The following is a 26,507-nucleotide window of genomic DNA, read 5'->3' on the forward strand; positions in this document are numbered from 1 at the left end:
TTGGCAAAGCATCAGGGACTGCGGTTCAATCCCCCAGCACCACATGCCAGCCAGCCCCACCCCCTGGTGGGCTGAGCTGGCCACACACACACCACACACACACACTCTCTCTCTCTCTCTCTCTCTCTCTCTCTCTCTCTCTCTCTAATAAATAAAAAAATAAAATAAAAAAAATAATTTTCATGTGCCACAAAATAGTGTTGCCCTTTAGAATGTCTTTTTTTCCCCCTGCCACTTAATTTAGAAACCATCCTTAAGTGCTGTGTATGGGCAGTGTAGAAAACAAATGCTGAGCTGGACTTGGCCTATGGGGTTGTAATTGCCAATCCTTTTACATGGCTTATTTAGAAAAATAATTTGACAACATATTCCTTTATTGTGAGCATGTAAAAATTCTTACCTGGTGGCATAAGTTTCATAAGCACTCTTGCTCCATCTCTAAGAGGTGGCATATTTAGGCTGCTACCTAAGTCTGCAACTTGCCAAAGGAAAGAGATGTATCTGGGATGCAGTGACATTATCTAGAATACAAAATATACAGAATGATCACCAGTAAATTACCACAAAAAGGTCCCGAAAATTAATCTGTTACCTTCCAAACTAAGTCCTTCATGATGCAGACTGAACACATCATTAGAGACAACACCAGTTACCACTCTGTGATAGTTTGTACTATTCTATTAAACTATTTGTCTTACAATTTATACTCCAGATATACAAAGAGCAGTGATGCGGGCTGGGGAAGACAGCTCAGTGGTCTAAGCACCTGCCTGACAAGTGCAAGGACCTGGGTTCAATCCCTGGTACCACATGCTGTGCCAGTTCAGGACCGAGTCAGTCACCAAAACTGGGGCATGGAGGTGCATGCCTATAATCCCAGTAATGGGGAGGTTGAGACAGAAGGATCACTGTAAGTTTGAGCGCAGAGCGAAACCCTACACCAAATAAAGAAAGAAAGACAGGTAGGTAGGTAGGTAGATTAAAAGAGCAGCAATGGCCACTTCCAAGTTCCCAATCTAACTAGCACAGGAAGCTGAATCCTTCTGATGCTAGAGGGGCTGGTGTAGTCATTAAATTTTTTGTGGGTAAGGGCCAGGAGAGAGAGCAAGAAAAGGAGTCATAGATTTGTTGGACACAAGCTATCTTTCTGACAAATCTGAGAAAGATTTCAGATACTTCCCAACATAAGTAAGTTTTTATTTTGCTTTTAAGAGATAGGCTCTGACTACCAAGTCCCAGCTGGCCTTGAACTTGTGATCATGTTGCACCATCTCTATAATGCTAAGATCATAGATGCGTGCCACCACACTTAACCTATAATAATGTTAAAGAATTATATGATACAAATAAAGTGTTACTTTTCTAAATTGATATACTCAAAAAAAGAAATGGATATACTCAAATGTTATAAATTAAGCCCTAATACATTCTATATAAACACAGCTACATTGTATCTATAGGAAAATGTTTTATGTTTACAATCATCTTCCAAAGGAATCCATCCTGAAGGTGAATCTTAACTGTAATTATAAGTATTAAAAAATATATACTTTTTTATTCTCAAAGATCTTGGCATAATGCCTTACATACAGATGTTCACAACAGAATCTACTCACTACTCCAGGTAAGCAGCTTTCTACTTCAGGATTGGGACCATCACTATAATGATTGCCATGGTTTCCAGGAGATCCAGTTGAGGAATCAGAAGAGCTATCAGGGCTTGAAGGCATATTGGAGCTGATCTGTGTAAGTTTGGCTGTAATTAGCTGAAAATACCAGACTACATTAGTATCAAAGTCAAGGAAAAATACATGAAACAAGACTTAGCACCTAAAAAAACCTCCCTTAAATGCTACACTTTTTATGAATACATTTTAGAAGTACTGTTTCATATAACCACTTAAGATTTGTTTAATACAACCACTAAGAGCTCTAAATCCTTTATTCTAATATACTGTGGGTGTCATGATGTCCATTACTGGCATAATCCGAATACCTTAACACATATCAAATAATAAGCACTTAATGATTAAGTGAAATATAGTCTCGAGTTTCTGTTAAAAAGTCTGATAAATATACTTACCGATTTATCTTTTAGGTTCAACTGTCCAATCAGCTTTCTATCATCTCCAGGATCTATCAGCTCTCCACCCACAAAGAGCTCAATTTTTGTATGGGCTACATTGGCTTTAATGCGATTAAGAATACATCGTCGAACTGAACCAATTGTATCATTGGTATGAGACCATACTTCCAAGTCATCTACCTGTCTGCCCTGGTTTGGAAATCGAACTATAAAAGAGAGGTGTTTACCGCGGAAAGCTCTGGTAAGAGGAAAAAGGAAAACATCAATTTAGCACTTTCAAATCTTTTTTCAAAGCTGGGAATTTAACATTGAATATTTTTTATTAAACAAAGAGGAATTAAATGAAAGACACATAATAGTACCCTGAAAGTTAAAATTGCTTTCAAAAACCCTATTATAAACAAGTTTCAGAACAAAATGATCACATTCCATTATCATTTTTGTATCTATTATAAAGAATGTGAATCTATTTATAGAAATTCAGAGACATTAACATTTTGTTAGTTTTTATGCCACACAAGCTTAACTCACTGGACTATTTGTAAATCTGTTCTGAAAAATTCTTAGTATCAAAATTCATATCAGAATTATGACATTGAACTCTTTTAGGTAACATACAAAACAGAAATCACAGAATCAATTCTATATAATTTTATTAACAGAACTTTTAAAAAAGTGAAAAACCAATGGTACCTTGCATAAACATCTCTAAACTATAAATGTCATTTGAATTATTCAACACTATTACCTTTAGGGAAATGTTATTAGACTATTTGAAAGTATTTTTTTCTATATTAGTTATCCATTCAAGCAGCTTTTAAGGATTCCAACAACAGTACTCTCTGATCTGACTGCTACTATTAACACTGTGAATGAATGGCATCAAAATAAAAACACTAATTGCAAAGTATCACTGTGACACTGAGCCATGTCAAAAGCAAAAAATCAAAAGCAGAGAAAATTGGCCTTAATGAGAATGACTTGCCAAAAAAACCCTAAAATTTAATCAGACCCTACAAGAAATGTCAATTATTAAAAGGATTCTGTAAGATACAAATAATAATTTTAATGGGCAATATAGTGACAATTTAAAGAATGATTTGTTCCTCGCTGTCCTTTTATCTATACAGATCCATCATTTTAAAGCAAAACTTGAAATGGTCAGGAAAATACCAGATGATTAAGAACTTGCACCAGCTGATGAGTTATTTACAAACCTAGACATGGGTAGAATAGTTCTTTCTTCATGATAATCGCTGTCACATTCATTTATATATTCTCTTAGAACAGTTAATACTCGAACCATTCGAACAGCTTCCTGTCTTGCACAATTAATACTGTCTTTGTCACCATCCAAAACACACAAAGTGTCATAAGAAGCTTTTAAACGATCAAAGCAAGACTGAATGAAGTCTTCATGTATCACCACCTAAATAGGTCAAATGAAGATAGTTCAAATTGATTTGAAATGCAAAAATATGTAACATTAATCCTACCAGGAGCAAAGAGTAATGCAATAATAGCTCTCAATTTTTTTTTTCTGAATTTAGCATAGGATCTCACTACACAGATTGGATTTGTAGTGATCTTCCTGTTTTCAGCCTCCTAAGCGCTGGGATTACAGACACGCACACCACCATGCTCAGTCTCATTAACTGTCTCAGCACACCTTAGGGTGGGGGTGGGGGGCTGGCACTGCACACTAGGGATCAAACATGGTCCCTCTGTCTGCCTAAACAGGCACTTTAATCTGCTTAAGCAGGCTGAGCTACTGGCCAGCCCTCAACTAATAATAGTCATATTTAAGCACAGTCTATATTGATGAAACATACCATGTTATGTAAATTTAAGGATTAACTCATCAGAACTGAACTCTAAAACATTAGGTGCACTAGTATCAAAACATTCACAATAGAATCCTTTTTGCCATTTGAAAATGTAATATATTTAAAATAAAGCAAGATTTAGGTATTTTATACAAGTGAAATACAGACTAAATATATTACACACCCCACTTTCTGTGATACTAGGGGTTGAACTTATGCTAGGCAAGTGCTCTACTACTAGCCCTTTCATTAGCTTTTCTTATTTTTGAGACAGTCTTACTAAATTTGCCCAGGGTGGTTTCAAACTTGAGACTTTCTGCCTCAGCCTCCCAACTAGCTAGGACTACAAGTGTAGGCCACCGTACCTGGCATGCTCAAGTGTGTGTGTGTATGTATGCATGTATTTGGTACAGGGTCTCACTACGCAGCTTGGGCTTGTAGTGATCCTCCTGTCTCAGCCCCCCCAGCACTGGGATTATAGGTGTGCGACACCATGCCCCAGAGCTATCTCCCCAGTCAAAGTTTTAATATGCACTGATCCTCACCTGATTGACCTGCAGCCTTGGGCCAAGGTTTGTATAGATCTCTTTGAGAAGATCTATAGCTCTGCTGGCAATATCATCATTACTCTGAATCACCACCTAGTTTCAAAAAGATTAAATGTTAACCTCTTCAAAAAATGCTTCACTTGAGGATTTATATTCAACCAACATCTTTTAATTTTAATACACTATTCAGTAACATAATCATAACTTGACCTTGATAATCAAGTAAAATTGAGAAAAATAGAAAAGGAAAAAAAAATACAAAATGTAAGTTTTTGAGAAAAATGTAAGAATGAAAGACATTTTACTAAGGGTAAAATATGCCTTGATATTTAACCATATTTAACGTATTTTACCATCCAAGGAGGAAATCAAATTAGCTTGAAGAGAATAAGAGACCTTATGAAATACACCTTAGCATAAAAGGCTATCTTTTCTACCCTTAGTTTCTATACATGTTTATCATTCATCTAATTACATCAGTGGCTTTCAAACTATGTTCAGAATTCTGGGACTCACAAGAAGTGTTTTAAGGCTTAACCCTATAAGAGGAGGAGGGAAAGATAACACAGCACTAGGACATGGAACAACAACAGCAACAACAACAAAAAAAACGCTTCCTTTATTCATCAGGGCATTTTGGACTGAATAATTTTTAAAAAGGGCTTCAACTACAGTAAGCTGATTTAGGAACATTTAAGTTGCAAACTTTCAGATGAAAACGGACCTAAACTCATGAATATTCACACTTATTAACAAATCGTGTAAGTGGCTTATATGTCTGCCAGACATTACGTCAGTTGTGCTGCTGTGTGCTTACTGTATGATGTGAGTGTACACTGATACAGTGTTCAGAGTCCAGGATGTTCAGAAGCAAGAGGCAAAGTAGTGATAATGTAGAGGGGATGCTACAAGCATAAAGCAATAACCATGGAAATAAAAGTGAAAATAATTGAGATTGGATGGAGGGAAAAAGATGGTAGATGACACTCGTTCTAATAACATGAATCATTCAACCATTGGCACAATTTTAAAGAACAAGGAATCACAGAACATGTCAAGTTTGCTGTGCCAATGAAGTCAACAATAATATTCAAAATACATGTAAAGTGACAGAGCAGATGGAGAAACTTCTCGGTGTGTAGATGTAGGATCAGCAACAAGTCCCACTCAGCTTAATGCTTATTCAACTTTAAAAAAACAGTGAACAGGGTGCCATCTTTCACTGTCAACAACTGTACATTTCAGGCTGGCCTCAAACTCAAAGCGATCCTCCTACCTCAGCCTCCCAAGTGCTGGGATTACAGACATGAGCCACAACCCACAGGCCCTATGGATGGCTTAACAATAGTTTAAAAAAAGTTTATTTGCAGTTGTACTGTACCACCACTTTAACTGTAAAAGTTTACACTATTTTTGTGTGCTTTAAAAAATGCTTTGTGTATTGTGTCGAGTGTGTAAGACTTGCTTTGTTGGACTAACAAACCAGACTTATGTTCCCCTGGAACAGAACTTGCTCATAAATTGGGGAATCACTATACTAAATTTGTGTGTGTGCAGTAGAGATGAACTCTAAGCATCAGGTGTGCCTAAGCACATGCTAGGCCAATCTTTACTGTTTTAAAAACATTGAAAACCACTTATTTAGGAAGTTTTAAATACTCAAAATGCCTCACTAAACGCTGTAATCAATAGATATTAGAAAAATATTTCACATAAACCTGAAAGGAAATAAAAATCCCTAATCCCTACATGTGTTGTAATAACATGTCAAATTTATAAAGATAGGAATACTATATAAACACTATAAAAAGGAGGATTAGCCTTAAACATTCCTCAGGTACTTAGAAGTATTCTAAGTTAAACAGTGCCAATAAAGGACACACTCATCCCTTCTAAATAAAGCCTTCTCTTCTGCCCTCTATTTTAGCCTCAAATGGAATAACAACCTAAAATTTACACTGAAGAGAAGGAAACAAGAGGTCCACACTGAAAACCGGACCAGGTAAATTGACTTGAATGGGGATTCATGGAAGATCTGTATGACTGGCACACTCCTGAACATATCTAAATACATAGATTCTAACATGAGACAATAGGAATACTAGCAGTAAAATGAGGGAGATCAAGAGAAACAAATCTCTTGTATGACAAATGACATAACATGAACAATTATCACCTGAGACACCTGAGCAGAATACACATACTTCACATGAAGTTATAATTCCTTACCTATTTAAATAACATCAGATACAATGTTTACAGTTCCTACTTCTGACTTACCCTCCAAAGATAGTCTAATCCTATCAACTCCAAATCATCCATCATATAGGCTCTCCTTTTTGCAACTAGTTTTCCTTCTCGACAATTCACAGCTTTGAAGAATCGCTCAAAACATTTCATTCCATTTTCAGTTAACAGGGAAGGATCAAGCTGAAGCACATTACTTTCAAAGAAGTCCTTATTAATATCAGGATCTAAGTCTGGTTCATCCCCCATCAATTTGGAATACCACTTAAAACAGGCTTCGCGATCACAAAGGTAAACTGCATTTTCAGCTAAGCATTTCCATATTTGTTTTGCTTGAGGGGCACATAGCCATAGTTGGCCATCCTTCAATAAAAACCTTGGAAAAATATTTTAAAAAGAGCAATTAGATTTACATAAGTTTTATTGTAAAAGGCAATCTATCTATATATGCATAAAACACCAAACTATTTTTTAATAATTACATTTTAACTATACATGAAGATGTTAGTTCTTTAAAAAAATTTCTAAATTTGTGTGTGTGTGTGTGTGTGTGTGTGTGTGTGTGTGTGTAACCAGGGATTGAACTCGGGCCCTTGTGCTTGCCAGGGAAGCACTTATTCCATTGAGCCATCTCCCTGGCCCCTCTAAAATTTTACCTGGTACCAAAAACATATGTTAATTCATTCAACAATCCTGTATTGGATACACACCCTGAATTCAGCCAGGTGATTAGGATTAAAACATAATCCTTCAACTCAAATAATTTAGTGCTTGAAACCAGTTATTTTCAAAGTATAGTTTATAAGTGATTTTTTTGGAGGGGGGGTAACTGGGAACTGAATTCAGGACCTTGTGCTTGCCAGGCAGGTGCTATACTGCTGAGCTATATCCCTGGCCCATGGTAATTTGATTTTAAAATAAAAGATTTAGCATTCCATTTATATGGTATTACCTAGAAGTGAGGTATTCAATGATGACTTTCACGGGTAACTAATCCATTGATTTTGTGGGTATTTATTTATTTAGGTACCAGGAATTGAACTCAGGATCTTGCACTTGCGAGGCAGGCACTTGTGCTGCTAAGCTATATCCCCAGCTCCTCCACTGATACTTACGAGTTAAAATTACCTCAATTTAATCACTTTCTAATGCTCTGTCATTCATCACTCAGTATCTGGTCACATTAAACACAAGTTATATGTAATTTAATTTTATGTTGATAATCAACAGGTTGCTTATTATTCAATGATATTCTCCAGGGTCTTTTTAGCATTTGACCTTACGTTTAGGTTTGAATGATAAAATTCGATAATAATGAAGGTGAATTCTTCTGCAACTTGTAACTGAAATCTCTTCCTAAGTACTCTTAGCATTCATCCATCATGTCTGCCCTGTCTATGAATGACATAGACAGTGAAGACCTCACTTTACTCAGTTAAAAACTACAGTTCATATACTTACTCTCATTAGGTTATCTTCAATTGTAAAGCATTTTTAGAATTGAATATTAGAATCTGGTACTTTCATGGGGTTTCTAACCTGAAAGGGTGCATGTAGTGTACAACTGTGCCTAGCCCAACCTACCTCTAATTTACAGATAAGGAAACAGGTTCAGTATAAGAAAATACAAGTGTTGGGGCAGGGGGGATAGCTCAGTAGAATAAGCACTTGCCTGGCATGTGCAAGGGTCTGAGTTTAATCCCCGGTTCCGCAAAAGAAAAAGAGAAGAAAATGCACGTGCTTTTGTTGTTTCTTTCAATTTTGTTTTTCAAATACAGCAGCAGCAAATTTTCCTTAAGTGAAAATTCTATTTGAAAATGTGATGCATAAAGGAAGTGCTCCATTTGTTGTGTGTGTGTGTGTGTAGAAATGGGAATACTTTCTACTGCTTGATGAAAAATCTCTGAAGAACCTATTCAGAGCCCTAAAACTCCGAGTCTGAAAAATTACTGGTTTAACAGAAAGGGCATACACTTAAGTCAGACCTGAGAAATTTTCATCACATAACATGATGCCAAACAAGCTACTGGAAGCCATCTGAATTTTGTTTCCATACTGATCAAATGCAAGCAAACCTACTTTGCTGTGCTCTGAAATATGTAGTTTTTAGCACAGGCTGAACATACAGCAGACATTACTAGGTTCCTCTGCCTTAAGGAAGTTGCTATAGGTCATAAAGATTAGTACTCACAGAATAGGGGTCTTCTGCATTTCACTTAGTGAAGAGCAGTTTATTATTGTTACTCTCTGATTATAAGTCCTTGACAGTATTTCTCTTTTTTTTTTTTTTGGCAGAACCGGGGATTGAACTCTGGTCCTTGTGCTTGCCAGGGAAGCTCTTATTCTACTGAGCCATCTCCCCAGCCCAATAGGGGTCTTCTGATTCCAAACTTAAATATGGAAAAAAAAGGGCTTGCAGCCACTTTTCTGTTATAGTAAATTGAAGGAAAACAACATATGCCAATCACTAACAATGACCCGCCACAGCAGTGATTTCCACTTTAGGGAGGCAGCCACTCCTATTCAAGTGGTTGAAAAACAAAACACTACTTGATTTTAAATAAATGTTGCCTTTCTAAAAATTTGGTGGATAGGTTTTCTCAAACTAAAACCATTATGTAATTACTCGAATTTCCCCATAAGCAATCAGAGTTGAATAAAAATAAGGTCATACTTAATAAAGCCTGGGAAAATAAATACCCTCTGGAACATGTATCAAAATAATAACAGATTTTCTAAAGTGTTGATCATTTGTACATTTTTTTGCATACTTATAGCAAGAATAGATTCTTGCCACATAGAGTTTTTGAATTCATAAGGTACCTGTCATCATGTAAACCTTTAACCACAAGGTGATTTTTATTTTTTTCCACAAGGCAATTCCTAAATAGTTAAATGTATTTGTTAAAACCAAAGTTATCACTTATGGAGCCAGGAGATAGCTCAGTAGGATAAGTGCTTGCCTGGCAAGCACAAGGGCCTGAGTTCAAACCCCGGTTCTGCAAACAAACAAACAAACAAACAAACACAAACAAAGTAAGTTATCACTGACCAAAGTCAGCTTGAGACATTTCACTTTAGTTTAATGGAATAAATCTATTTTACTCATCTTCAACAGAAATTATGTTAATAACACAACTTCATCTTGCCTTCATCACTTATTCTACCAAGAAGAAAAGTTAAAACTCAGCCAATAATTTTAAAAGTATTCAGTAATGAACAGGAAAATGTGTGACTCTAGGAATGAATTTTATGTAAGGAAAAAAAAACATGGAGGAAAAAGACCACCCAACAAAGATCTAGCTATATATAGCACATGTGCTCTGCATTCCTCATCGGGGTCTTAAAAAGAGCAATCCTAATTATGTAAAACAAACCTAAGGAAGTTAAGCCGTTCTTGGACTTCTTGAACATGACTGTATCTACTTCCAAGCCTCACAGTCTGTGGGTCATAGTCTTCATGGTCTGCAAATTAAGAAAAATAATGCATTATACACAGATATCTACACCACCGCTGACTTCAACCAAAGGAACTATCAGTCAAAAACAACATTAATCCTTTCTCATAAGAGGGTACCTTGAAATCCACTAATAACTAATTGCTAATCAAAAGAAAATGACTCATTAGGGGCTGGTGAGATGGCTCAGTGATCTAAAGCACCTACTTAGAACAAGCTTAGCAAAGCACAGGGACCGCGGTTCAATCCCCCAGCACCACATGCCAGCCAGCCCCGCCCCCTGGTGGGCTGAGCTGCTCCCCCCCCACATAAATAAATAAAATTTAAAAAAAAAGAAAATGAGGGGGCCTGGTCCTAGCTCAGTCCTTTAAGTGGCTGCTTCCACAAAGCTGTCAGCCTCAGGTTGCTGGAGTTCGAACCTCACAACTCTCCCGCTGGCCACAAGTGCCCTGAAGGCATTCGAGGAACAACAACAACAAAAAATCCTTATTATTAAAAAAATTTTTTAAAAATGACTCATTAAAAGTGCTATTAAAAATAGTTCTATAGCAAAATCCTTTTACTCAATCTTCATATACAATGAAGCAATTTATGGATTAAGCTTAAGACTGACCCAAGTGGTCCATAAATACAAACAACCAAAACAGAAGGACTTTTTTTCAGCTTCAGCTTGGTATACTAAAGTAAATTTTTAGAAATATTACTGATATTAAAAATATTACTTAGGAAGTTAGATTAACAGAAGATATTACTCCATATGACTAATATGCAATTATCAGCAACACCAGGTTATAAATAGCCAGAAAATGTATCATTTTCCATTAGCATTAGTTACTAGTATTTCTATGGCAGACCCTGACTTTATAGTATGCATACTACTGCCAATAGATTCTAATTGTGTGAGGCCTTTTGGAAATAATACAAATATTGTCTTGAAAGACTGCTAGGATATTTCTCAACAAAATATTGACACACTATAAAGATTGGACATTTACAATGTCTGAAAATTAAGGTTTTTATGTTCTAATGAAGACACATTTGAGCAAATGTTTCCCATTTACATAAATATTATCTGCCAGCATTCTTTCTTTTTTAATGTATCTGGTACAGGGGCACACTACGCAGCTCGGACTCGCAGTGATCCTGTTTTCAGCCTCCTCAGTGCTGGGATTACAGGTGTGTGCCACCACACCCAATCTCAGTGGCCAGCTCAGCATGCCCAGGGGTGGGGCCAGCATGGCATGTGGTGCAGGAGATTGAAACTCAGTCCCTATGCTTGCCTTGTAGATGCTTAGTCTGCTAAACTATCTCACTGGTCCTTCTGCTAACAGTCTTAGGTGTGTTTAAGGCCTGTTTTCTTTTAAGAGCATTATACTTTCAGTTAACTGCCTCAGATTCATTTTCAGTCATTTTTACACATGGTATACAATGATAAAAAACATTTTTTAAAATACACGTTATTTCATGGAAGTCAGTTTCGTAAGGGCTCATGACTTAAAGCACTATTTCAAGAGTTTTTCCTTAGGAAACTGGAAATCCTATTCTATGTAAGATTTTTCTTTTACCCTACTAGTCTTGTAGTTTGATTCATATGTGACTTCCCTGTGGAGGTACTTTTAATACTGGTGGTTTAATGCACAAGCTTTACTTGCCAAGTTTTTAGGGGAAACCTTCAATTTTAGTAATTTCAAACAAGTTAAAAAAAATTTCCAAAAAAAAAGGGGCTGGGGAAATGGCTCAGTGGAATAAGCGCTTCCCTAGCAAGCGCAAGGGTCTGAGTTCAATCCCCGGTTCCGCCAAAAAAAAAAAAAAAAATTCCCTTATATCCTTTACACACATTCACTAATGGTTTACATCTTACTGCATTTGCTTCCACATACATAAATGTACATGTAATTTTTCTAAACAAAGTGATTTGGACACATGTCATTCTACCCTCAAGGTTGGAATTAGTACTGCTCAAGGTTGCAATAAATAAATACTGCATTTCCAAATAACAAAGAAATTAGCACTGACAACATTTAGCTCAAGGTTTGTCAATTGTACACTATGATCATTTTGGGACAGATAATTCCTTGCTGTAGATGACTATCCTGTGTATTATAGGATGTTTAGCAACACCAGTATCCCTGCAGTATCACTGCTCCCTCCCAAAGTTTAAACAACCAATATAGCTTGAGATATCAAATATTTACCCCATCCCTTTAGTGAATCAAGGATTGAATCCAGACCCTACATTCCAGTTTCATCAGTTTTAATTTTCACAATAAAATCATTTTATGCTTTCTTTTCTCCTAGTCGAAAATGAAATATACACTGCATTTATCATCTTTTTATTCTTTAATGTGGAGAATTAATAATTTTTTTTCTTGACCCTTTTGAAAACTAGAAGCTCAGGCTGGTCAGACAGCGCAACAGATTGAAGCACCTGCTCAAGCAGATGCAGGGCCAGGGTTTGATCCCTGGCCTGCTGTGCTGGCCCCACCCCTGGGGCATACTGAGATGGCATGGCAACATGCTCCTATAATCCCAACAGTTGGGAGATTAAAAAACAGGATCACTACAAATCCAATCTGGGTAGTGACACCTTATACTAAATACATAAAAAATAGTGCTAGTTAAATAAAAAAACTAGAAGCTAGTTTTGTTGTTACTGTATTTGGGTGTCTATGATGTTTTCCTATTAGATTCAGCCTATAACATTCTGGCAACAATCATCACAACAGTGACACTATATCTTCTTCATTAACAATCACAAAGCTAACTTTGATCACAATGGCAGAGTAGTTCTATCAGGTTCCTTCACTGATAAGTTACTTTTTATACCTGCTACTTTTAGCAAACAATCCCTGCTTCCCTTTTTACATTTAATTGCCAACATCCTAGACACAGGATAGAACTTTGGGGACTTTCAAAAAACTGTACTTCAGGCTAAATGAATAAACAGGCCTTCTCATTACAGACAAGCTTTAGGGTTATTAAAACAAAACAAAACAAAACAAAACAAAACAAAACAAAACAAAACAAAAACAGGGCCGGGGAGATGGCTCAGTGGAATAAGCACTTCCCCAGTTCCGGAAAAAAACAAAACAAAAACAAAAACCATGGCTAGGTGGCACTTTCATTGCAAACATTCAGTTCTGGTATCTTCATTTGTTAACAGTCAAATGAGGAGGAGGATCCATTTCTGACTTAGTTGTCTAAGTGCCTGATATCCCATTGAAAACAGCAGAAGGAATTAAAAGACAAAATTAACTCCAGTGTCTTTGAAAATAGGTGTGAAGAGGTGGTGAATCATGGTTGAGACTAACACAAATTGGTTCTTGTCAGTACTGTCTGGGGCCCATTTTACAGCTCACAAAACAGTTCACCTACACACCTGTAATCCCAACTACTCAGAAGGCTGAGATGAGAGGGCTATAAATTCAAGGCCAGCCTGGGTAACTTAGAAAGATCTTTCAAAATGTAAGGGCTGAAGATGTAGCTCAGACCTTCCTGTTCAATTCAGTTAAAAGGGGGGGGGATTACTTTTTCTTAAAAAAAATACTAAAATACAACTCCACAGTGGTAGCTGGGATCAAATCCAGGTCCACACACATGCCAGACAAATACTCTAGCACTGAGCTATATTACCACCACTTCTGAAAAACTCAAAACAAGGTCTTAATGACCTGTCTACTTCATCCTCGCACACACAATCCTTCAGCTTTAGCGTCTTGAGTACCTGGGATTACAGGCATGAACCATCATATCTTGCTTAAAAACTCCAATTTCTCAGTAAAGTGGGATAATTATCACCAGTCTATGTTTACATTTTTCAAAAAGAAACTGTTCAAATCACTCCTCTCTATTATCCCCTACCTCCAGCCTTTGGTCTATTTGGGTGCATTTCATAGAAATATAACCATGTAATTAATATGTGGTCTTTTCTGACTAGCCTACTTTCAAGGTTCATACATGTTGTACCACATTTTTTTTTTCGGAACCAGAAATTGAACTCAGGCCCTTGTACTTGCCAGGGAAGCACTTATTCCACTGAGCCATCTCCCCGGCCTCTTGTACAACATTGTGTATTACCTTTGTAAATGAATTTCAGTACTCATTTTATAGACATGTTTTTTGGGTTTTTTTGGTGGTACCAGGGATTGAACTCTGGACCTTGCACTTGCCAAGCAAGCACTTATTCCACTGAGCTATCTCTCCAGCCCCTATTTTGCTTATTCACCCATCAACTAACAGGCATTTGGACTGCTCCCACTTTTTGGCTGTGATGAACAATGCTGATATGAATATTTATTATATGTACAAGTTTGTGCATGTACTTCTTTCAATTTCACTAGAGTATATTACTGGAGATGGATCATATGGTAAACTAACATTTTTGAGGAACTGCCAGGGCCAGGGAGATGGCTCAGTGGAACAATAACTTCCCTGGCAAGTGCAAAGGCCTAAGTTCAATCCCTGGTTCCATTAAAAAAAATTGAGCAACTGCCAACCCATTCAGCAAGGTTGCTGCACTACTGTATAACTCCATAAGTAATATATAAAGTACTTTCTCTACATCCTCACCTACACTTGCTGTTGTCATGTCATCTCAGTAGGTGTGAAATAGCACATCTTACTACGGTTTTCATCTGCATTCCCCTAATAACTAATGATATGAAGTATTCTTTTCAAGTAGTTATTGGCCCTCTGTCTTGTCTTTGGAGAAATTACTATTCAGGTTCTTTGCCCATTTCCTTACTTGGGCTTAAAAAAATTCTGACTTTAACTTTAGAAGTAAAGCCCTTTATATATTCTGGACCCATGCCTCTTATTAGATATGATTTTCAAACATTTCCAACCATTCTTGGGTTGTCTTTTTACTCTCTCGATACTGTGTTTATGTGTTAATAAGCTGGACAGTCTACTATACCATCCCTCCAGTTTTTCCTTCTAACCAAAAATCTCACAGACTCCAGTTTTCTGGTGATAAGAAAGTATTATACTTTTAATGTTAACTGCCTAAAATTCATTTTGAATTGGTTCTCAATTTACACATGGTATGAGGTGAAAGACCCAATGGTATTCTTAAAGATATGGATATTCAGCTGTTCCAGAAATATTTATAAAACTGATTCATTTTCCACTGTATGTCCTTGGCAACCTTATCAAACTCAATTGACCATAAAAGGTTTATTTTAGGACTACTGATTATATTTTAATAGATACATCTATTGTTATGAAAGCCCTCCTACTGTCTTATCAATATTGCTTTGTAGTTTTCAAACCATGAGAGTCAGCCAATTGAGCCTGTCTCTATAGCACAACACCTGCCTGACAAGAGCCAGGTCCTGAGTTCAATTACTGGTAATACCCCAATACAGAGAGAGAGAGAGACACACACACACACACACAAACACACACCCCAGCCAGCCAGCCAGCCAGCCAGCTGTGGTTTTGATTAATTTTTTTTCTGGCTATCTGAACTCTTTGAATGTCTACATGAATTTAACAGATCAGCTTTGCCACTTTATACAGGAAAATAAAACAAGTTGGGGTTTTTATCATCTGTTAAGTCTTTGGTGGTGCTATAATACTTGAGACTGAGTAGTTTATACAGAACAGATTTATTCTCATTACAGTCCAAAGCTGAAGTGCCTGCTTGCTGTGTGATACCACAATGAGAGAGAGGTAGGAGAGCAAAAGAGGATTTAACTTTCGTAATGAGCTTACTCTCAAAATAACCTATTCTCTCAATGACACTCATCTACATAGCCTAATCACTAGTTCCTTCCATTTTTTACATCATCAGCTGCAAGTCTTATACTTCTTTGGTTCACCTTAAGTATTTTATGCTTTTTAATGTCACTGTAATTCAAACTTATTACTTTTAATTTTCTAATCCAAAAACTTTTTACTCCTTTTCTTGTCTAGTTACCCTAACTAACCTCAAGTGGAATGTTAGGTACAAATGGTTAGAACAGACAATCCTGTCTCATTCCTTGTCTAGACCTAGGGGAAAGTAACCAGTTTTTCACCATTATATAGCATGGTATTAGCTGTGGATTGAGATACCTTTGATTAGGTTCAGGAAGGTCTCTTCTATTCCTGGTTTGTTCAGTGTTTTTATAAAAATGAAAGGGCATAAGATTCTCCAAATGTTTTTTCTGCCAAGATAATGTTTTTGATAGCTTCTACTATCTTGGGTGGAATGTTCTGTAGATGTGTTATGTCTAGCTTTTTATAGTATTCAAGTCTTCCATTTTTTCTTGTGGATTGCACTACTAATGTCACTTGCTTTAAGCCCAATTAACTGCCTTTAGGACTTCATGTAAAGCAAGTATGACAACAATGAATTTTTACTTGTTAGTCTTTACAGTACAAGGAAACTATAAACAGCATCTTAACTATTCACCAAAATCTTCACTTGTTTTGGTAAAATTGTGAAGCGTGGCATGCCTTGATGCAAATAGCCCCTATAAGGAGGAAGCTCAGCTTTTCATCCTTATAGGTTCTCTCCCTCTGGACAGCACATCTGTGTCACTGTATAGGAACCAACAGGCAGGTCAGAAGCCACCTTCTCCTATGTATTATATGTGGGTGAAAAAGAAACCACTCTTTTTTTCTCAGACTGTTTTCCCTTGACAGGGAACCAGCAAGCTAGCACCAAGCTGAGGTGGAGGGTAATCAGGCCTCCCTCCATTGGGTTGTAGTGCCTGAAGTAAAGCTTCACCTTATTAGCAGGCACCAAGTTGGGTTAGGGAATCTCAGTCCTCTTGGCTACACCTGCCTAGAACAGAGCTTGTCCAACACAGGACTGAGAAGGATAACAAACACTGGCTGCCAGCTGTTCCTAAGGTGAAACAATAGCCCTGGACTAACAGCTGTAGGGACACAGGAGCCTTCTCAGTCACAACTACCCACAGCAAAGTTGCAACATGATAAAGCCAAGAATAGAGCTCAAATACTCCAGGCTTGCTGTTTCTTTCCTGAGATTTAATTTATTTTCTTGAATAAATGATTCTTAATTTGCTATATCCCCCTCCAACAATTTCCAGACATTTCATTATTTTTATGTTTTCCTCCAGCTAAGCAGCTGTTAGGCCCTGCTAAGCAACTCACTCTATCATTCCAAAAGTTAAATCTCTCATTCCCGGCTTACTTTTACCCTATGTTCTATATTTATCAACATTTTCCTTTACATCAGTATATCCATGTTATTCAGAGGGTTCAATTATTTTCATTATTTTGATTCAGTTTTGGCCAGTGAAAGCCAACTCCTATATTGTTATGACATGTCGACGTGATTGCTGGAGCACTTTGCAAGTTTCAGGAATAAGATGTTGAAAGATACTTTATACTTTCCCTCCTCTGGGCCTGGAAACATGCACTGTTAAGTGTTCAAGTCAGTGCAGTGACTACCAGTGAGCTAAAATTTGAGTAACAACTGAAAGATAGTTTATACTTTATTGCATCAGTTACAGCTAGATGTTCCCCCAAAAGCTCATGTGGCTGGATCTAGAGTACGTGATGCTGGGAATAAGGGTGCCTCACCCTCAGTGTAGGTGGTACTACAAAAGGTGGGTAGCCTGGAAGGGATAAAAGGGAGAAGGCAGGCTACTGCTGCTTGTTCTCTCCTGCCTGGTTGCCATAGACTATTTTTCCTCAGCAATGCCCTTGTATTTTAGAGTCTGCTAATTATGGACTGAAACCTCTACAAACTGTAAGCTGAAATAAACCTTTATTTGACTGAGTATGGGCTATTTTTATCTCAGCAACTAGTAACTAAGACAGTATCCATAAGAAAAGATCAGTAAATGAAAGCACTAGTGTGAACATATGAGCAAATATTGGAGAAAATTTTAATAAGTATACTCCTTTATCTAATGAACATTAAAGTAGGAGGTAGAATCAGTTGACTATCCTACTGAGAAACATTTTTCCCCCAAAACTAAAAACTCTAGTGGAAAGGAAACATGGGCAGAACAAATACTTAATACTGGTAAAATGTTTATCTGAAATTAACACTATCAATGAACTGTGCAAGCCTGATGTTTTCCTGCTGAATGGTAGGCTTCACACCTAATGAGATTTATACAAGACTTTCACTATGAGACAAAAAGCAGTAATTTACTGTAGAACTGAAAATGTTACCACCACACAAGTGACTTAATGTTGTCAAAAGTTTAACACAATTTTACTAGCTTAAAATACTATCCTTCCCAAGCTTAACTATCTATAGACTGACCAGAATTAGAAGTTAATAAAGTAGTATAACAAAGTTATGAGAATAAGAAGGTATATAATGAATACGAAAGAAAATACTAATAGCAAACAAACAAACAAACAAACCACCACCAAGTGTATATTTTGTGAAAGACACTGTTTCAGCATAGCTTCCATTAGGTCAAAAACCTAAGTATGTTTGAGTCATGTTTCTAACCTAGGCAATCTGATTATTCAGATTCCTATCTCTCACTTTTCTGGAGATACACAGTATAAGGAAGGGAAGTTGGGTGTGGTGGCAACATGCCTGTAATCCCTACATACCCAAGCCTAAAGCAGGAGAATCACTATAAATTCGAGGCCAGCCTAAGCTACATAGCACAATGCTGTCATTAAGAGGGTAGGGGGACAGATAGTTCAAGGGATTAAAGTGCCTGCTTATGCAAATGCAGGGATCGGGTTTTGATCCCCATGGCATGCTGAGACAGGGATTGAGGCTGGGCGTGGTGTGGTGGCACATGCTTGTAATCCTAGCACGTCAGAGGCTGAAAACACGAGGATCACTATGAATATGATCTGTGTATTGAGACCCTGGACTAAATAAACACACAAAAAGGGAAACTGAAGAATTAAACATTATTATGAGTATGAAATTTAAATGAGGCAATAACATGTAGAATTTGAAACAGAAAAAACCTTAAGAAAGTGGAACTGTAGAAGAAAGATAGCTCCTTTAACAAGTGGTGCTGGCAAAACTGGCTCTTCGGGTCTATCACCATACACTAAAGTTAAACTGGATTAAAGATCTAAACATTAAAACAGAAACACTAAATCTCCTGGAAGAGAAAGTAGGTGGAAATCTTAAAAGATACAAGGGTAGGCAAACAGTTCATGAACAAAAATCAAACTGTACAGGGAATACTTGAAAGAATAAATAACTGGGACCTCCTCTTATTGAGAAGTTTCTGCATGTCAACAGAAATTACCGGGGCTGGGGAGATGGCTTAGTGGAATAAGCGCAAGGGCCTGAGTTCAATCCCTGGTACCAGGAAAAAAAAAAAAAAAAAAAAACCAAAACACCAGAAATTACCAAGAGTGAAGACAATCAAATTCAGAAAAAATCTTAATAATCACTTAGACAAAGGTTTCTATCTAGAATATATAAAGAACCAAAAAACATTAGGGCCCCAAAATTTAAGGACCCAATCCAAAAATGGGCATCTGACATGAATACACACTTCTCAGAGGAAGAAATACAAGTGGCAAATAAAAACATGAAAAAAGGCTCCACATCACTGGCCATTCATGAAATGCAAATTAAAACATTGAGATACCATCTCACCCCAGAAAGAATGGCTATCACAAAGAAATCAACCAACAACAAACAGGCTGCAGGAAAAAAGGAACCCTTCTCCACTGCTAGTGGAAATGTGGACTGGTGCGATCATTATGGAGATCACTGTGGAGACACCTCAAAAAACTAGGACAGGAAATCCCATTCAATCCTGCTATCCCTCTTCTGATATATGTGTGCCTATGTTTATAGCAGCATAATTTATGATAGTCAAATCTTGGAAACAACTAAAATGCCCATCACCTGAGGAATAGATGAAAAAGATGTGGATGCAACTTGAGGCTATACTCATAAGTTAAATAAACCAGACCCGCATGGGTAAATATCATGTCTCCCTACTGCAAGAACTCAAAAGAAGAAATAGAAACTGAAAGGTAAAACAGACACAGTTAAATAGAAAGAAACAGAACTTAAGGATTTAACAACAAAGAGAGGGAAAAGAAGAAAAGTTAGGAATTAAGGTAGGGGCAAAAACCATACATGTATATATACAAGATGGATAGTCCTAAAAATTTCCATCAGGTTTTTGGAAATAGTTAATTCTCACCCTAACCCTATGTTGATATCTGTGAACTAAGCAAATAAGGACAGCCATGTGTAATACTAAAATTACGTTTGAAATGCATATCATCTTGGTCTTCTAAACGTGTACCATTTCTAGTGTCCTATCAATTACCACTATATTATCTTTAAATTTTTTAAAAAGGTAAAAGGAGAGATTAAAAAATGCAAGATTTCTTGAAAGCATATGGCAATATTCAATTATATGTCCCATCCTGCATAACTATATGTTAATCTGAGCAACAAACAGATTTGACAAAAACCAATCAATCAGTTAATCAGATATTGTTTTGAAAATCTATAACATATGTATTGTGTTACGCTGTTTCGGTCTTTGCTTTTGTTTTTCTTGCTCTTTTTAACTCTTCAAAATAAAATTATTTTTAAAAAGGTAGAACCACACATGTACCATAAATCCAAAGTGTCAAGTAGTAGTCCCTATCCTCTGACAATAAAATGAAGTGAAACACCATATACAAATGAGGTTAAAAAAACAAGTACTAGAGGACCGGCCAAATAGCTCAGTGGATTAAAGCACCTGCAAGTAGGCACAGGGGCCAGGGGTTCGATCCCTGGGCCTGCTGTGCCAGTATCACCCCTGGGGCGCGTTGAGATGGCAACTGAGACTGGGTGTGGTGACACGCACCTATAATCCCAGTTCTTGGGAGGCTGTAAACAGGCAGAACATTACAAGTCCGATCTAGTAGTAAGACCCTGAACACCCAGTCGACCCCTCCCTAAAATACAAAAGAAGTACTGAAGTGCACATAATTTATACAACTCTACTATAGAGGAAGTGCTACACTGGCAACTATGAAGGCTTTGTCTCACAATGGAGATGAAACTTTAACAGAGTCTGAGTTATATGAAACTGAGCCCTAATATTTGGTTGTGTATATACTACATAAAAACTTATTTTTCTGATTTTGATTTCCTTTAGTATAAAGCATGTATCTCATGTTACCTCCACTGTTCTATCCTGCTGCATAGGAACCTAAGATGAAATGATAAACGATAGCTTGCTGTCTGGTAACTGCCAGCTGTCTGATGCTTGGATTGCTTGTCTAGCTCTGCAACCTATTACTGGGAGGACTCAGTTGGCCCAAAAGGAGAAATGTAAGAAAAGAGTTAATAAAATAAGTAGGGACATCTAAAGAATTGCCTAATTCTTCCTTTATGTGTATCTGAAATTGAGCATTAAAAATTTTGTGATTATAAACACCACAGAAATTTAACCTATAACAGTAAGACTATTCTGCTTCTCAAATGAGTATAGCATCATTTTAAATACACAATATTTGCTTTGCAGATCGTATTACAACATGTTAAATGAGTGGTTTGCTTAATAACCAGTATGTTCGGGGCTGGGGAGATAGCTCAGTGGAATAAGCGCTTGCCTTGCAAGCACAGGGGCCTGAGTTCAATCCCCGGTTCTGCCTTAAAAAAAAAGATTGTCAAGGAGCCAGAGAGATGGCTCAGTAGAATGAGCATTTCCCTGGCAAGCGCAAGGGCCTGAATTCAGTTCCCGGCTCTGCAAAACAAAAACAGAAACAGAAACAAAACAGTATGTTCAATTCCGCCTCTAATACTGATAACAAAGTTCTCCTGTCTATGGCTCTGGGAATGAAGGTGGATAGGGGAAGGGGAGACGCCTATGAATCTGGCACAGGATAGAGGAGAATATGTAGTAAGAACCCATCTATACTTCAGCATCCACACATTCTGACACAACTGTTAAAAGGCAAAAAAGAAATGACAATGAGATGTATGTATGGCAAACACTTAAAAAAATCACCTGCTGAAATCTCAAGAAACTTATCCAACATGTTTAAACTTTCAAAACATATTAAAATCTAAATTGAACTCACAAATATTTAATGCATTGTCTGAGGTACTAATGAAACAGAATTATACGCAAGAACAGACTTCAACAAGTTTTCTCAAAAAGCTACAGGTAGCAGTAAGCAAGGAGGTAAAGTTTGGAAAGAAAAACAAGAAGGCAACACCCAATTGTAGTAACAGACTGAGTCAGGGAAGAAAAAGCACACCCAGGGGATGTGGACAAGGTAAAGTTTGGAAAGAAAAACAAGAAGGCAACACCCAATTGTAGTAACAGACTGAGTCAGGGAAGAAAAAGCAATCAAGTTAACAGGGTGAGTTGGAAAGGTAAGCACTGACCAAGAGCCTTGAAATGCTGGACTTGAGTTTAGGTTGTATAAAATCAACTATTTTTCATCTTTTCAAATGTGCTATTCCAAAGGTAATTAATTCAAAGTAATCACTATTATTGTATCTTCACAGTTTATCTTATAATACTTACCTCTAGCGTACAGTCTCATGCTTTCCATGTAAGTTGCAAGGTTTTCTGCTACCAGAGTAACTAGGGCATGATTGTGCTGAAGTTGATTGATTAAGTCATGACGATAAAATACATGAGGACTTCGCTGAGTTTGACTGAAACGAGAAGAACTTAACAATATAATTAGGCAATTAAACTCTGTTGTAATCATGAGTTAACACTATCTAAATTCTTAGTTACTAATTTAAAAACTATGATTTTGTACATTCAATTCCTTTAATGGCAATTTAAAATAATGTTGCAAACAGTAATTTTTCTTATATATACATAAAACAATGCATCAGTACTCTCTAACTTCACCCCCTAGGCATCTACTTCAGTAAGTGATTTCTACTCCTATAATAGAGTACTCAAAGTGTTTGTGTTAGGTTACACAATTATTTCAGAATTATAAAACACTTCTTTCAAGATGAGGTTACAACTGACATGAAGAGTTTAATCAAAGAAAATGTTTTTAGGGGCTGGTGAGATGGCTCAGTGGTCTAAAGCACCTACTTAGAACAAGCTTGGCAAAGCACAGGGACCGCGGTTCGATCGTCCAGCACCACATGCCAGCCAGCCACGCCCCCTGGTGGGCTGAGCTGCGCACACGCGCGCGCGCACACACACACACACTAAATAAAGTGTAAAAAAAATTAAAATAAATAATAAAATAAAATGTTTTTATAATACTTTTATTACCTATTCACAATACATATTGGGAGCCTTGGTTTATAGCCAAGGTTGCCCACTAAGTGTCACCAAAAAAGATACCTAGTTTCTTTCAAATCTGTTGCCTTATTCATTGAAAGCAGTCAGTTTTCACAGCCACTGCTACTCATTTCACTGGCACTTGGCACACGTGGACATGAAGTTATTGAGCCTTGGTAGTGTGTGTGAACTATCATGCTTGTCTCTAACAATTAAATTAATTTGAAAAAAACGCACATATATATATATATGTATGTGTGTGTGTATATATATATATATCTCAAATACATTCAAAAGTATGTCCCTCAAATGAATGTTACTTTTAAGAAAATTTTCTAATTTTTTTTCACTTGCTGTTCCTATAGCTTTTTCCCATTTCCTATATGTTGGTTGGGGAGATAACTCAGTGGCATTAACGCCTATCTGCCAATTTCCTATATATTTTCCAACATTGGGGCTAAAAAAGGTAAGTGCAACTGCTAACATCGGACCGGAGAGATAGCACAGTAGAATAAGCGCCTGCCTGGCAAGCTCAAGGGCCTGAGTTCAATCTGCGGTCCTGCAAAAAAATTCAACTGCTAACCACACACACATGCACACACACATTTTTTGAGACAGGGTCTTGCTATGCAGTTCAGGCTGGCCTTGTGCTCTTTTGTAGCTCCCAGGCTGGTCTCAAACTCAGCAATCTTCCTGTCTCAACCTCCTGAGTGCTGGGGTTACAGGTGTGTGCCACTATGCCCAGTTCCAGGGCAAGAGGGCACACCCAGGGGATCCGGAGCTGGCATGGCATGTGGGGCCAGGGATTGAACTCGGGTCCTTGTGCTTTCTAGGTAGCTGCTTATGCCTGAGTTATCTTCCCAGCCCTTCAAAAATATATATGGCTTTTCTACTTCTGTCCTAGCCATATGATGGTAATCCAGGGTTGTAATGGGCCTTGCTATTGACTTTTTTTTTTTTTTTTGCAGAACCGGGGATTGAAACTCAGGCCCTTGCTAATCATTTAAATTTATGTAAGGAAAATGGTTCTTTAGAAAAATGTTAATAGCATTAAATAACTGGTTTGAGACAAGGTTCACACTTTGGTGTAACTTTTTCTTTTTAAAAAAATGTTAGTTCTAGCTGTATTACCAGAAAATGCAAGGACAAATTCTTTCACTAACCAGAATTTGGCACCTAAGATGATATTACTGAAAGATAATTAATGCTATTACAAAGAAACTTTAAAATGTTTAAAAATGTATTTTTAAATTGTACTATATTTTTACTATCTTACATCACTTAAATGTCCAAATCAACTTTAAAAAGTTTACTTTGATAACTACTGTAATAGGTAATGTTTTAAAATTAATAAAGATAGGAAGGCTAAAATAGTTAATAGATACAACACATGTTATGAAACCATCTAGCACACTTGATGGAAGATGTATCTCTGACCAAGAACCTAAAGGCAGTATCACTGTTTTAATTTTGACAGTTATCATTTAATTGTGGGCTTATTTCCTCATCAATAAAACAATTGTGAAGATGGCAAACGGTTCTTTTGTTTCTAACCTTTCTCTTAAGCTTCATCTTTCATTGGCTTTCTTTAAAATTTGCTTTTTTTAACCTGTCATTTTCTTTGTCATTTTCAACAGAATACAAAAATAAATGCACTCAAAATTCTATGCTTAGGTCTTACCTCAAATTCTGAGGTGCTTCACCGAACAAACTACAGATTTCTCTAATTTGCTTCAGTGCAGGAATAACCCACTTGTCGTTTGTGCGAAGTTCTTCTATAAAGCGATCTATCCACTGGATCTTTTGCGTGTCACGGTCCTTAAACAATTCCAATTATATATATCCATATTCATTCTTCTTTTACATTATTTTACATTATAAAAGCTTTTAACATTAGTGTCACAAACATTACACTATAACTGAACTGAAGATTTTTAAGAAAAAGTTTTGTTTTTTAAGAGAACTATTAGAAAAGTTAAGTGCTGTGTAGTTTTAAATTTGTCAAGAGTATTCAGTTGTATCCAGTGTGCTTAAGAGATTCTGTCATATCACAGAATCAAACATTAACATCTAGTACCCTGATTACACGTTCAACAGTTTAATTATATTATTTTTAATTTACCTATGAGCAAATATAATTTCTCTTACCCTTTAAATACCTAGTCAGCTTTCACATTTATGATCTATTTGAAATAAGTATTTCTGTACCATGCTTGTGACACTACCAATAATGAGGAGACTCAAATGATTCATAAAATCTTAATGCAGAGTCCTAAGTAAAGGAAAACAGGCTTATATGAACATAGCAAATTACTGAAGATCAATTAAAAAAATAACCACGTTGGGAAATTCTGGATCTGTCCTGAAACTAAGCCATCCTAACTAAATGTGAAGGAGAAAAGTCACAAAAAGTAAGCAAACCAGCACACACTCTTACCTGGGAGCAACTATAATCTAATATTTTTATGTGGGCACTAAGAGCCAGGTCCATGATATCTACAGGCACATCATCACTGTGGGCCAGATTCCACAGAAGGTTCAACACTTTGTGTGCCATCACACCATCTTTATCATCTTCTGCAAGACGACGGATCAGCTCAAGTAGCTTTTCACGTTGTTTCTTACTTGCATTTGTCCAACTGGCCTACAAAAAGGATTAAGTGACATGAAAATAACATAATTTGATTATTTCTTCTTAAATATAGTGCTACCAAGTTAACTATAGTTCAGCTCATTGGAAAAATAACATAGATGGGCAGAGAATTTAAGGGATACCAGAAAGACAATGGTATTCATAGGCCAGAGTTAAATTTCAATTTAAAAAAAAAAGAAACAACCCTAAAATCTTCACAGCATCCTTGGCTTTTTCCCAGCAGAAGCCAGCATGGAGTTGAAGCAACCAAAAATATTTCCAGACACTACCAAACATTGGGGGCCACAAGCACAGAGTAACCTCCCACTGAAAATCTGTATCTTAGATTCAGCCTATTACTTGTAATTTTATATTAGAAGATGACCAAGACAGCTTGATATGCCAAAATTTTCATAACAAATGAAAAAGCTTATCATAATAGGGAGGTCATGATTCATTACAAATGGTCAAAGTTGTCTCAGATAATTACTAAGGATTTGTTGATATTCTTTCATCTACTCAATCAAAGCTAAACATA

The 26,507-nt window shown here is 36.8% G+C and overlaps 1 protein-coding gene across 1 annotated transcript in view; it reads right to left on the minus strand.

The window, feature by feature from the left end:
• The window catches only part of Usp9x (ubiquitin specific peptidase 9, X-linked), a 152,926-nt gene that overhangs the window by 76,775 nt on the left and 49,644 nt on the right, over nt 1–26,507 (minus strand). The window contains exons 12-21 of the mRNA XM_004645592.2: nt 25,775–25,981; nt 25,019–25,155; nt 22,609–22,742; nt 10,085–10,172; nt 6,741–7,083; nt 4,458–4,553; nt 3,304–3,515; nt 2,084–2,324; nt 1,617–1,766; nt 401–521 (exon numbers count right to left, since the gene is read on the minus strand). Coding sequence (XP_004645649.1) covers nt 401–521; nt 1,617–1,766; nt 2,084–2,324; nt 3,304–3,515; nt 4,458–4,553; nt 6,741–7,083; nt 10,085–10,172; nt 22,609–22,742; nt 25,019–25,155; nt 25,775–25,981 — 1,729 coding nt within the window. The remainder of the gene's footprint in view (nt 1–400; nt 522–1,616; nt 1,767–2,083; nt 2,325–3,303; nt 3,516–4,457; nt 4,554–6,740; nt 7,084–10,084; nt 10,173–22,608; nt 22,743–25,018; nt 25,156–25,774; nt 25,982–26,507) is intronic.

This window comes from Octodon degus, unplaced genomic scaffold, assembly GCF_000260255.1.
Source record: "Octodon degus isolate 3935 unplaced genomic scaffold, OctDeg1.0 scaffold00232, whole genome shotgun sequence".
NCBI lineage: Eukaryota > Metazoa > Chordata > Mammalia > Rodentia > Octodontidae > Octodon > Octodon degus.